This window comes from Podarcis raffonei, chromosome 17 (genome assembly GCF_027172205.1).
Source record: "Podarcis raffonei isolate rPodRaf1 chromosome 17, rPodRaf1.pri, whole genome shotgun sequence".
Lineage (NCBI taxonomy): Eukaryota > Metazoa > Chordata > Lepidosauria > Squamata > Lacertidae > Podarcis > Podarcis raffonei.
The window spans coordinates 8663420-8677172 of record NC_070618.1 but is presented as its reverse complement, the minus strand read 5'-3'; the positions used below and the strand labels follow the sequence as shown (position 1 = coordinate 8677172).

The following is a 13753-nucleotide window of genomic DNA, read 5'->3' as shown; positions in this document are numbered from 1 at the left end:
GCGCGCGGCCACTTCCTTTCGGTCTCCAAAACGTCACTTCCGCTCGCGCTGCCCTGCGCGCGCAATCTTACTGGCCCCTCCCACCCTCTCTTCCGCCCACCTCCCCAATATAGTTAAGAGGGTCTCTGACAAGGTTTTGCGCCTGCGCAGAGGGCCCCATAGGCCTTTCAGATAAATTACAAGTCATAGAATTGTAGAGTTGGAAGGGATCCCAAAGGTCATCTAGTCCAACCCCCCCCGTAATGCAGGAATCTCAGAGAAAGGGTCCTTTTTATTTAACTTTTTGTTTTATAAATGCATAGGCTGTGAGCTCTTCGAATGAAGGGCGGTAAAAAAAAAAAACCAACCACATTACTGTATATGGAAGAGGGCGGTCCCCCGCCCCCCTCCGACGGCGCGCGCTCAATTTGAAACGCCAACTCTCCCCCGACAGGGGGCGCGGCGCCTGGAGGACCGCGAGCCGGAGCCGCTCTGGCCGGCGCGCTCGCTTCCTTTTCCCTCACGCGCCGCTTGCCTCCCCCCGGCCTTCCCTGAAGGGGCGATGAACGGCTTGAGGCGAGCCGCGCTGCTGGCTTTCCCTCAGCTTTGGCGGCGGCCTCCATGGGGCGGCGGAGGAGCGCTGCGTCGGCGCGCCGGGACCCGCGGCTTCCCCGCCTACCGGAGCTCGGAGGAGCCCCTCAGGCGCTGTGGAGCTGCGGCGGCGGCGGCGGTTGCTCCGCCTGAGGAGGAGGAGGAAGAGCAGTTCGTCTTCCTCGAGTACGTCCCTGAGGAAGAGCCGCGGCTGCCGAAGGCGGGAAACTCGCCGGAGCCTGAGGGGAGGCCGGAGCCGGACCAGCCCGGGAGCGGCGGCGACGCAAGCCGGCCGCCTCTGTCGCGCCGTCCGAAGCCGCCCCGGGAGGCCCACCGGCCCAAGGGCCACCCGGACCCGTCCGTGCCGTCGAGCGGAGTGAGCTGCTCGGGCTGCGGCGCGGAGCTGCACTGCCGGGACCCTACGGTGCCCGGGTACCTTCCCAGCGAGAAATACCGGAGCCTGCTGGGAGAAGAGGAGGAGGACGGGGAAGGGAAGGATGGGCAAGGGGCGACCCTCCGGCAGCAGGCGCTGGAGGGAGCTGTGTGCCAGCGCTGCTGGATGCTGGTGCATCACCAGCAAGCGCTGCAGGTGCAGATGCCCCGGGAGGAGTACCGCCGCGTGGTGAGCGCCGCCCTGCGCCGCCCTCCTCGCCACGGCCGCCCGCCTCTGGTGCTCTGCATGGTGGATGTGCTGGACCTGCCCGACTCCATCCCGACCGACTTGCCCGAGCTGGTGGGCAGCCAGGCACACCTCTTCGTACTGGGGAACAAGGTGGACCTGTTGCCCGGCGACTCGCCCCAGTACCTGAGCCGTCTCCGAGAGCGCCTGTTGGAGATCTGCGCTGGCGCTGGTCTCGTGGACCTGGCAAAGCCCAGCCCGACGTCGCCGCAGAAACAGCAGCGTGTGGTTGATGTGCACCTCATCAGTGCCAAGACCGGCTATGGGGTGGAAGAGCTGATCTCCAAGTTGCAGCGCTCCTGGAAGTTCAACGGGGATGTGTACCTGGTGGGAGGCACTAATACTGGGAAGTCTACCCTCTTCAATGCCCTCCTGCACTCGGATTACTGCAAGTCGAGAGCATCTGATGTGATCAATAGGGCAACAATCTCACCTTGGCCAGGTCAGGTCAGAGGAAGTGCTTTTACTTATTTAGGCCAACCTAAGGAAGCCCACATAGAACATCATTTATGGTTGAGTAATATAATGCTGTGATGCTCTTCCAGAAATACTGGAGATGATAAAAAAGTCAATACCTGTTCCTTGTCCAACATACATATGGCTGGGAGCTGTCCATGCCTGTTGCACAGCCATGTGATACCTTAAACACCAGCAAATCAGTGGTTGTTGATGAGCTGTACTAAACTCTTATATTAACAATAAATTGTGTCACACTAGACTTTTTATGAGCTTTTCTAAAGTTGCCATAAGACTCATATTATAGCAAGAATGAGGAACACAGCTACTCTTCTGAAACCAGTCACACATAAGTCAACTATCATGTGGACGGGAGGAAGACTGAAGCACTGGAGTGCATGAGCTATGAGGCTCTGATATGAACAAATTAGATAACATTGAACATTTTTATATAGCACTTGAGATCTGTATTTGCCTGACACTCTTAAGCCAAACCTTGAATTAGCAAGACTGCATGAGCATGCCGTCTTATGATGCTTAGGCATCTTTGGTAAACATTTGTGCTTTGAGGCCTTTGCTGGTGCTTGATCTCAGCATCTAAATTCTTCCCTAGTTTTTCAGTTGTATTTTCTTCCGGTATTTTAATGTTTTGATTTTAATATTGAGATACACTGCCACAAGACTTAATGTGAGAAACAGTATAGATTTTTTTAAAAAATAAAATAGTAGCAAGCCAATGTCACACACATATTGGGGAATGAGTCTGAGATACAGTAATATGCCTAAAGCCAGGCCACTTCATAAGGGCATGAATTGGCATGAGGTTTGAACTGGGAACCTCTTGCCTCATGATTTAACCTTTTAGCCATTACGGCAGTTCTGTTATTTACTAGTATTATTTATTACACTTGTAGATCCTAAGATCCCTAAGATCATAGGGTGGTTCACAACATAAAAATATAAGCTCTAGAGAAGATGGGTTGTCAAAATGTAAGAAATGGCAGAACAAGTTTTTGCCATCAGTTTTCTCCATTTCTTATTACTATATTATGTCCCATAATAGTTTGGGGGCCATATTAGCATTGCTTATACTTACCTAAAATCTTAATCCTCTGTTGTTGTTTTTCTAGGAACGACCTTGAATCTCCTGAAATTTCCAATTATTAATCCTACACCTTACAGAATATTCCAGAGGGAAGCAAGACTAAAGGCAGATGCAGAGAAAATGGAAGAAGAACTCAGTGAAGATGAGCAAAAGCAGCTTGCGATCCTCAAAAAGCAAGGGTACTTAATAGGTGAGTACTTTCTGAGAACTATGCAGTTTTCCCCAGAGGAAAGCAATGGGACAAGAGTAAGTGTATATGAGTCCTAAGTATGACTAATGTTGCCTATCACCCCAACTGTACTTGTTTTAATTTATATAATATCTAGGGCTAAGATTGTAATTCTATACATGCTTACCTGGGTCCCATTGAGCATAATAGAGGACAGATTAGTCAAGTGAGAGAGAGAATTTACAATTTAAAAGAGGATACAGTAAGAAGACTGGCTCAGTTCTTTAGTTTAATCACCAGAGGACAGACAGACTAAAAGGTGATTGTACACTGTAATAAGTATTTTCAGAGTGAGATCTTAACTCTAAAGGTGATAGCCAACATCAGTCATACTCGGAGTGGCCCACAAATGTTTTCTTTTGTTATAAATGCTTTGATTGTATTCCCAGAAAATTATAGAATTGAATAAATGAAACAATCATATAAATATAATTAAGCACGTGCTAGAAAATCAGGATACAAATTATATGATCCCATGACCTTTTGAAAAATTGTAAATGCAGAGGGGATGCAGAGAAGGGGTTATGTACAGTGGTCAAATACATAGTTCATATCGCATATCATTCCAGAATTTAATCTGAAATAGTGGCCTTAGCTCCATATGTTGAAGCTCAGTTAAGATGCTGCTGCCTCCAGAAAGCTGGATCATGAGAAGTTTGTAAGGGACAAAAACTACTAACTGAAGAAAAGCAATATAATTTGTTTTTTTTTCTTTTGATGTAGGAAGAATTGGGAGAACATTTCAAATGCCAAAAAAGCTGAAGAAAAATTGTGAAATTGAGTTTGATGCTGAAGCATTGTCTTTTGGTATAGAGGAAGAACCTTCTGTTCCACCTGTAACTGCTAAGAAACTTGAACTCACATACAATGAAGTGAAAGACGCTCGCTGGTTTTATGACACTCCAGGGATTGTTAAAGATGGTTGTGTAAGTTAACGCTTCTACTTTTAAGAAGTTTGTTACATAGGACTGAGAAGAGGAAAGGCATTGGCTTGGATCAAAAAGTGTCTTCCACTAGAACATTATGTGAAAAAGTGACACTAAATCAAACATAAATAAAATCTTGAGCAGGAGCATGCACAATCTTTTGTGTTAGCTGAAGCAGAACTGCTGTAGAACTTCATTATTGTATTGTGTGAGGTCTTGTTCAAGCACTGCAGAAGCATTTTCTGAAAAGTCTTTTTTAAAGAAAAAAACATTTGAGTGAATTTCATGTCCAGTTTTAAGTGGCTGAGAGACTTCCCTTGATTACAGGCACACCCCCCCCCCACTAATGCGCATTCTACTTGTGTGCAGCGCCAGGAAATAATTAAATAAATAGAATCATACTAGGCAATGGTGGGAGAAAGCTGGAGAATCCTGGTGACTTGCAAGGACACCCTTCCCAGAGTCCAAAGAGGATGTCAGTGAGGGCAGAGGAAACCGCAAAGAGACCTGAGGTGTAGTGGGGCTTTGTTGAGGCTGCTCTGCTACCCTGCCTAACATCTGGTGTATGGGGTAGCACAGCAGGAGCAGCTGCTTTCCCGCATAGCCTCCAGACAGCCCCAGAGCTTCCAGGCTAGTTGTGGATCTTTTTGGATAGAGTATTTTTGTTAAGGATTGAAGAGAGAGTGGCAGAGAGGGCGGTTAAAGGGTGTTTAGAAAATGCTCCCCACTTTATATGATTTCACTTAGACTCTCCCTTCATAAGTGGGGAGTCCCCTGCATTGTAAAATTAATCCTATAACTCACTCTTCTAAGGTTAAAAAAAAGTGGATGAAAGAAACCCAGAGCTGGATGAAGGTAGAAGCAGCTCTGGACCTCAATCCTTTATTAGTGACTTCGTGTATGTGTGTCCCTGTGTGCACACAGCTCAGAAAAGCTAAAACAGAAGTCACTTTGGAAACCAACCTGGCACAAGAAAATTTGGGTGGAGGGAAGGTCTGAAATAATAGAGTAAAAAAAAAAATTAATTAAGACTACTTAATGAACTGCTTATTTAGTACAAAGCACATCTGCTTGGTTCAAAGCTGGGCAACTTTAGAAGAATACCACAGAATTTAGCAAAAGCTTCCCACAGCTCTCTGTCAGACCTGGTAATGAATGATTGATTTTTGTTTGATGCTCTCTATAAAATAAATTGTTGTCTTTGATCTAGTTTGCTGGGAGTAGCTGTTGATTACACAGACAGCTTTGAAGCCTTCATTCAGAGGGGGCCAGGAGTTGGTTGAATGTGTATAGTGGATGGGTTTTGTTTCAGTTTCCAATAACTTTGCCCATGTATGATTAAATTTGGAATGTGTGTCAAGTGGAGCCGCAATGATTTGCTGTTGCATCATGAACCAATGTACAAATTCTGTTATGCTACCCATATTCTCCCATGTGAAGGGAGATCCTTACAGGGCAGCTGAATTGCCCTGATGATGAAATACACATTATGGGAGTCATCTAGTTGAATTGGCTGGATAGGTCCTTTGATGATAATTAGTGTGTACAACTAATGTGATTCCTGCATTGCAGGGAGATGGGCTGGAGAGCTGGGGTACCTGCAAATTATGTTGCTGGTGATCCTTTGCAGAATTTACTCAAGCTAGTGAAATAAATTGAGCAAGTAGATATCCAAAGAGCTGTTTCACATAAATTCAGGGACTTGGCCTGAATTTTAGCATTCCCCCCGTTATTTCTGACACTCCACCCGTTTAAACCATTGGCCAGGTATTCTTGGAAGCTGCTGTTCAATAAATGAAATCTAAAGGTTTATTGAACGTACTGAACTACCAGTAGCGTATTTAGAGAGAGCTACATCACCGCAGCGGGAAGTGAGTGGCGCTGTGGGTTAAACCACAGAGCCTAGGACTTGCCGATCAGAAGGTCGGCAGTTCGAATCCCCGCGACGGGGTGAGCTCCCGTTGTTCGGTCCCAGCGCCTGCCAACCTAGCAGTTCAAAAGCACCCCCGGGTGCAAGTAGATAAATAAGGACCACTTTCTAGCGGGAAGGTAAACGGCGTTCCGTGTGCTGCGCTGGCTCGCCAGATGCAGCTTGTCACGCTGGCCACGTGACCCGGAAGTGTCTGCGGACAGCGCTGGCCCCCGGCCTCTTGAGTGAGATGGGCGCACAACCCCAGAGTCTGTCAAGACTGGCCCGTACGGGCAGGGGTACCTTTACCTTTACTTTACATCACCGCAGCATGCATATACATGGCTTCTTTGGATTAAGGCCATTGTGTATTACGTTTTTAATTAATTCTGCCTTAAGTAGCTATGCATTCCTGCACCTGAATAGCATTTAGATGACAAGTGCCGTCTTGCTATCAATGGCCTGAGAAACATGATTTATATAACCACTTTTCCTGTCAACTGCATATGAAATAACTTTAACCTGTCCTATAAATCTCAAAGTAAGAGAAATAAAAAATGAAAATGTGTTTCATCTATATAATAGACTCTGTTTTGGTTTTAGGTTTTAAACTTGCTGAAGGAGAAAGAAGTCAAGCTTGTCTTGCCAACCTGTGCAATTGTTCCAAGGTCCTTTGTGCTTAAGCCTGGGATGACGTTGTTTCTAGGTGCTTTGGGACGCATAGATTATTTACAGGTAAAGGAGACAGAGGCTCTTCTGAATTTGATTTAAAGTTCTCATTTGTAATGTGTGTTATATAGAGTGTAGTAGAATAGGCTGTGTGAGGTATGTTCCAGATTGAGAGCTGGCAACTTGAATGAGCATTTTTCCTTCTCTTCCCTCAGTAGTGATAAATAACTTGTGCTTCATAGACATCACCACCAGAGGTTGATAGGGAGCTACTTACTAAATGCCTCAAGTCATATAGCCACTCCCTTCTTCAGGGCCATTCAAGTATCTGCCTCTGGTATTCTCTCTGATTCTTCTCTTCACTCCCCACCACCACCACCAAAAACGTTTTCCTTTGGGTAGAGATCCAGTTTCTGACCGTACCTCTGGGCTAACAAAAGGATTGATTTTCCATTGTTTATATCCTCAAGATTTACTGTTACTCTGTTATTGAAAAGTTATGAGGATGAATATTCAATAAGGTGATGTCTGTTGTTCAGTTCTTCAGCAATTATTTTCAAGCTCTGTATGTCTGAAACAGAATAAGTTGCCTGCATCTTCACTGAGCAAAAGGAAAACAAGCTGCAGCTGTTTTGTATGAAAAAGTGTATGTGTGCATGTTTCCAGAGTTTTGGAGTATCATGTTGTAAGAAAGCCAAAATAACACAGCTAAGCTAAATTGTTCATTAAATACATTGTGTTTCTTGTTTGCTGAATCTTAAGATATCTCTTCCCAAACTGGAAACATTATATTAAGGGCTTTATGTTTTTTCTTTGGATATTAAATTAAAAGGCAAGGGTGGAATAACTATAGAAAGAGTATTATCAGACTGAAAATCCTGTTTCTCCAGTCCCTTGTTAGTAACTGTGGATCTGGAAATGTTTATAAGAATGCAGGTCTGTCCAGCCTTCTATCACTAAATCACAGTCAACTATAGAGAATGGAGAATTCTTGTTAGCAAAGATGGCTTTAAGCTTATTGATGAAACTGGTCTTTTAAACTTAATAGAATTTATTTCAGACAATTCATTTTCAGCTTTATTACTCTTTAGGGAGACCAGTCCTGCTGGTTTTCTGTTGTGGCCTCTAATTTGTTGCCTGTGCACATCACTACAGTAGAAAAAGCAGATGCTGTCTATCAAAAACATGCAGGTCAAACATTACTGAAGGTAAGCCAGTACTGTCTCTACCATTGGAAAATCTATGAGGGCTAATGCCTTGTGATCTCTCTCCTTCCACAGCCATTCATTATTGTGCCTCTTAGGTCTAGTACAAGGCAGGCTTTGTTCTGCTCTTAGCCAGCACCATGACTGCATTGTCTCAGATGAGTTCTCCGTATCTTGGTGGTCTTCCACTTTATGCAAGAAAGAAATAATACCTCACATTGTTTTGCTTCTATCCAATCTCAGCAAAGAAGATAATAGAATTAAATAGCATTCTGTGAGCACTACTGCAAAAAGATTATTCCCTGTTAAAGCCACACTATAGAGCAGCCTCATTGCAAGATGTGCTATCTCAGCAACTGGAGATATCTTAGATTTTAATTTTATTGCTGTTAATGTATATAAATTTCTAACAAGGTGCTTTACAATCTAGGCCTTACTTGGGGTGGAAATACCTAAAGTAGTGCTAAGAAACTGGAATATAGCCAAAGCTGTGTGAAGTTACTTCCTTTTGTTCACCCTGAATCTTATAAGCACCATCAGACATCTTGAAGAGTTCAAACAGAAGCTTGATTGCAATCAAGAGAAAGTGCATTTCACACATCTTAGTTTACAGTAGTCAGTAAGATTAGTCCACGATTCCTAAGGGAAGAGACAATATTGGAACTGGGGAGGACCCCACCGGGATAATAAGATTATTAAATAGAATGAGTGAATCCATCCGATGTCGTTTTAAGTCTACTGAATCCTGCAGTTGCATGGAGTTGAACACATCATTTCATTCCAGAATATCCATAGAAATTGAGGCTTATGTGTGACCACGCATTGTGGTTTTTTACTTTAAAAAATTGTGTTGTGATCAACACTTTAAAGTGCACTGAGGATCAGAGTCCAGGCAATGTCCCCATTTTGACAAGACACCACTTTAAATCAAGAGTGAGGAACCTCTGGTTTGGGGGCCAAATGCTGTCCTTCAGGATTTATAATCCCACCATTGGCATGTGTGCCACAGAAGCTTGTCCGTGAGAGAATGCACCCCTAAACCTGAAAAGTCTCTTAAAGCAACCCTTTCCTCCAATACTTGACAGGTCCTGCTTGGATTATCAGTCTTATTTTATATCTGGCGTATTGCAGTGGCTTTTTATCTTCAACTCCTTGTTTCTCTTTTCTGCCATTCAGCTTGCGGTTTTCTGTCACTGTTTCAACCACATCTCACTTCTTTCTCCATTTTCGTTTTCCTTATCTTTTTCTAACAGAGCAGTTCTGTAAATGTCTACTTAAAAGTAAGCCCCACTGATTTCCTTTCTACACCTTTGTTCTGTTTGATCTGTTCTTCTTGTTCAATCCTGTCTTCTCTTTCCTTTTTAACAGTTTTCTCACGAATCAAAGTGGTTTAAAAAACAATGAAAATAAAATCCCAAAATACAATTGTTGTTGCTTGGTTGGCTGCCAGCCTACTTTATTCTCGGTTAACTTGCCCCCACCCTTGGGCTTTATCTCCCCGACTTGACCTGCTACTTATTTTATAATTTGCTAATTACATTACTATGTAAATGAAGAGTTATTCATTTTTTTTACTGTTTAATCCCTGGCTTGTAATATAAGGTTCCTATGGGAGGTGAAGAACGAATGAAAGAATTCCCGCCACTTGTCCATCAGGATGTGATTTTGGAAGGAATTGGCAGTACCGAGGCAGTGGCTGATATAAAGCTTTCATCTGCTGGTAACTTCTGCAAATGTTTTTCTTGTGTCGGGCAGGGTAGCTACGTACCCTGGTACTTCTTGTTTTGTCCTGATCATGAATATAACCAGAGAGCTAGTGTAGTGTAGTAGACTTTGGGGGGGGGGGGAGGAATGTTCCCAATTTCTCAATCTCTTATCAAGTTCTTGGGATTTTACTGAGTATAAAGATTTTTGGACAGGCCCTAAAAAAAAAAGAGTAAATATATATATTGTCTTAATACTGAAAAATGATATTTGACATAGTCCTGCTTCATTCAAGGAGTTGTTCAACCAGCAAATCCAATGTTCCGATCCGATTTCATTTTGTTTAGATTATATACATGTTCTGGTATTTCTTCTACACAGGCTGGGTTGCAGTAACAGCTCATCTGAATGACAAAGTACATCTCAAATGCTATACTCCTGAAGGAACAGCACTGACAGTACGTAAACCACCTCTGTTGCCATACATCGTTCACATCAAAGGACGTCGTCTGCAACGAAGTGCAGCATATGAAACTAAAAAACCACCTCCCCTTGTGGCAAACTTAAAGAGAGATGTAAATAAGAAAACAAGGCTGGGGAATCTAAGAAACTGTAGATAATGAAATCTCCCAACAGGTCATTTACCCAAGGATGACACAGTGCTATTTGCACAGAACATACCTTTCTTTTCAGATTGATTGTTGTAAAACAAGTTTTGTAAAAAAATAAATAAGGATTTGAAGTTCTAAACGTGTTGTATCATTTATATGAATCCCCACCCTTCTTTGTGGCCAATACACATTTTCCTGCCACTTGTAGAGACCCAAACAGAGCATAGCAGTACTGCAAAACAAGGCTCTAGGTGTCAAGCTCTGGGCTTGGCTTCCCAGCTATCTCATGTGCACCTAATTGCCTGTAGATCTCTTTGTTCTCTGATGGTGAAAGAAATGGAATGAGCAGAGCAGGCTGGGTCTCCCACCAGGAGGAAGGCTCCCTGACTAGGGTCAAGCAGAATCTTGTATTCCCAGAGGGAAGATGGCAGCAAGCAGAGTGTGGGAGGGCTCTGTTGCTCTCCATTCCTGAAATGATGAAGTGCAGTATGTGTGTGGGCAAGAGCCCTTGAGGATGGATAGATGAACGAAGCAGGAGAAAGAATGGAAGCTGTGGTTGTCCACTTTTCACATTAGCTCTTAAACTCCTGTTCCAAGTTTTCCCGTTCCTAAGGAACTAGCTCCTTTATGAAACTTGGCAAGATAAGAGAAAATCAAGGGCATCTGTACATTCAAAGGATTCAAAACCCTGTCCATGTTTGAGCTCCATAAACTGTTGCAGTGGTACCTTGCTGTTATGCATGGAAAGGGGCACTGTGAGTAAAGCCTTCGGGCCTGTAACTCTGGCCTTGCTGACCCTTGTGTCAACGGTGACGTCTTGAGGCCAGGAAGTCCAGGCATCACTCAGTAAATGAAGCCTGCACAACAGCAAATAAAGGGGGATATAGCATTAAAATATTTTAAAAATCAACGTCCTTATTTACTGAGACTGGTGCTTCATGTACCATTACTTTCCCCCCTAAAAAAATGGTTGAGGACACTTGAAAGGGGCAGATCTTACTCTCCACTTTGACGCACAGGGGATGCAATTTGCTACTGCAAAACTGCCTTTGCAGCATGAATTTGTGGGCATTTTGTTGATAGCAGATACAAGTGTCAGTTTAATTCAGTCTCCTGGAATCATTAATCAAAAAATACTTCCCACCAGATCTTTCTCAATGACTTATGGGAACAGGTTGAGTGTTGTTAGACGTAAAAAAAATAGCAAGGGCAGAGAAGTAATATGGTTTTAACCAGGAAGGGACAGACTGCTGTTGCTGGGTCTGCAGTGGTATGTATCAAAGCATTTACATAGTGGTTCATTGTCCTAATGCAGTGAAGCATTGACAGCAAAAAAAAGCTAAACCCGTCAGGACGTCACTCACTCACTGAATTATTTTGAAATATGTATGACAGTAAATGAGAAGGTTGTTGATAACATAATCCAAACTAACACCTTACCATGAAGACTGTAGGAAAGGGAACAACAGTATTATTGAGACATGCATTTAGTCATGATATTTTTCTGCTGACTGGATGTATGTTCTGTCTGACAAGGCAGTAATTGAACTGGATGTACTGCGATTTTTCAGACCTCAACATTGCACAATGTTAGGACACCAAGAAGACTCATAATGTAATTCCACAGGAACAGAATTCAGCAAATCTCACCCTTTTAAAAAAATATATATGTATGTTTATCGTTATTATGTTTGTGAATATCTGCTTGGAAGATTGCGGGTAGTGCCTGCTGAAAAATCAGAAGGCAGAATTGCCATGTAAGATTTCCAAGATTCAATGCAATCCATAGTTTCTTGTTCTTCCTCATTACTAAAGAAAGCCAGTATGTTATGCAAATATGCCCTGTTCTGCATAAATTTATACAGACTATAGAATACAGCCTTTATTTTTGAAGCGTGGTATTGGATTTCAATGTGCATCTCATCAGTGGGAGATTTCTTAAGACAAAAACTTTTGTTTCTTCATTTTATTTGTGCGCACCAACTTGCTGGAGACAACAAGGAGAACAAAGTATACCGTAGCTTCATTTGCTAAACGAGACAAGCTTTAATCTTGGTATAATCTGAACAGAATACCAAATGACCATGTTTGCAGGTATCTGGCACCACCTTCAGAGCTCCTGAAGCACTGACCCAAAATATTTTAATGAAGAAAAGTCTTACAGATTTTAGTAAAACTTTATTGTCTTTTGAACTGGGGCATTTAGCCAGGCAACTGCTGACATTCGCAGACACTGCTTTATAACTGGTGTTATTTTAACCTTCACAGGATGGCAAAGTTCTTAAATATGCATTCTATGCTCTTGTCCACTGCCAGCTGTCTATCAAGAAATGCCTTCAAGGATAGGGGTGTGTGGAAATATCCCCTTATTTATGTATCTACTGAATTCATCTCCCACCCCCCTTCTTCACCAAGGAGCTCAGGATGGCAAACATATCAGTAATAAAAATAGAATTAAATATAATTCAAGTATCCAAGATGCTGGGGAAATTACATCTTTTATTGCTCTAGCACAGCTGTCATTCAGTTTACTGCTTCACAGGTAGCAAGAGACAATTTCTGCTACAGAAATTGTCTCCTACTTTGATAATGTTGATTATCTGACAGGTCGAATATCAAAGAGGGTGGAAGAGCCCCAAAGATGACCATGGTCCCGTCACCTCGCCAATATAGATTTTTATGCATGCATCTTGTGGCCCTTTAGCGCAGGAGAGGACCAACCGTGAAGCTTCTGGAGCCACTTAATTTTTTGCTAAAACTCTAGGAGGCAATAATTGGGGTCTGGTTAATTCATATTCCAGGAATTTGTTTCAAGTATTGGAACTGAACGCAGGTTATCACAGTCCCTCCACATATCTCTGCCTCTCACCAATTTAGGGAGTTATTTTCTTGCCACCGTTAAGCAGCTGGGAGCAAGAAAGCTTTGTCAATCCATTTCAAACCACCCAGAGATCAACCAATGTATGCTTCTCTTAACTTCTATCCACCCCTTCCATAGCCAATGGTATTATTTGCTGAATATTCAGAAAAGACAGATGAAAGATACACATATTCCTTAATAAAGTTTATTGACATAACTATGCTTAGGAAAATACACTCATGGGTTAATATGCAATTTAGTTTAACACCTTACATTTTGGACAAAGGCTTGTACATAGTTTAGGTAAATAAAAAAACCCAGGATATGTGATCTTTTCTGATTTTACATCTATTACAAACATATAAAAGCTCTTCATGCACTACAGTAGAGAGAAAGCATGAAAAAAAATTACCTTTGGTTTAAATTGACAGAATAATACAAGTATTGCACTGTAAAAAGCTTCAAACACGGTGCAACCAAACATAAAATGTTTCAGTGCCAGCTTACAAAAAGTTCTTTAGCTAGTGTGATTTGCTTTTTAGGGGAGGGAAAGGTATATATACACATGTGTGAAACAATTTCTTAAACTACCTGGATGTAATTAATATTGTATTTCAGCTTGTTAGCTACACAATCAAGATTCAATAAACCTAACTGAACCTGTGCTTACAATACATCAGCAAAACAACATACTGAAATCAAAGGCATTATGAGTATTAACTGACCTGTCAGTTTGTTCTGTAGAAAAGATTTAAAGTTCCAGCCCTTAGGTCAATCAATCCCTAAATAGCAGCAATATTAAGATGTGTTGCCAAGTTCCTAGTAATCCA

General features: G+C 42.5%; 1 protein-coding gene across 1 annotated transcript; it reads left to right on the top strand.

The window, feature by feature from the left end:
* The first annotated feature begins 437 nt into the window (after positions 1-437).
* Positions 438-10202, top strand: NOA1 (nitric oxide associated 1). The gene is made up of 7 exons (XM_053371749.1): positions 438-1691; positions 2836-3000; positions 3763-3965; positions 6478-6609; positions 7635-7751; positions 9351-9468; positions 9834-10202. The coding sequence occupies exons 1-7, from the start codon at positions 542-544 to the stop codon at positions 10070-10072; spliced, it is 2124 nt and encodes a 707-aa protein (XP_053227724.1). The 5' UTR covers positions 438-541; the 3' UTR covers positions 10073-10202.
* Positions 10203-13753: the final 3551 nt, after the last annotated feature.

Coding starts and splice junctions, on each gene's coding strand:
- NOA1 (XM_053371749.1), top strand. CDS start 542: ATGAACGGCTTGAGGCGAGCCGCGCTGCTGGCTTTCCCTCAGCTTTGG. Junction 1,692..2,835: donor AACAATCTCACCTTGGCCAG/GTCAGGTCAGAG, acceptor TTGTTTTTCTAG/GAACGACCTTGAATCTCCTG. Junction 7,752..9,350: donor CAGGTCAAACATTACTGAAG/GTAAGCCAGTAC, acceptor TTGTAATATAAG/GTTCCTATGGGAGGTGAAGA.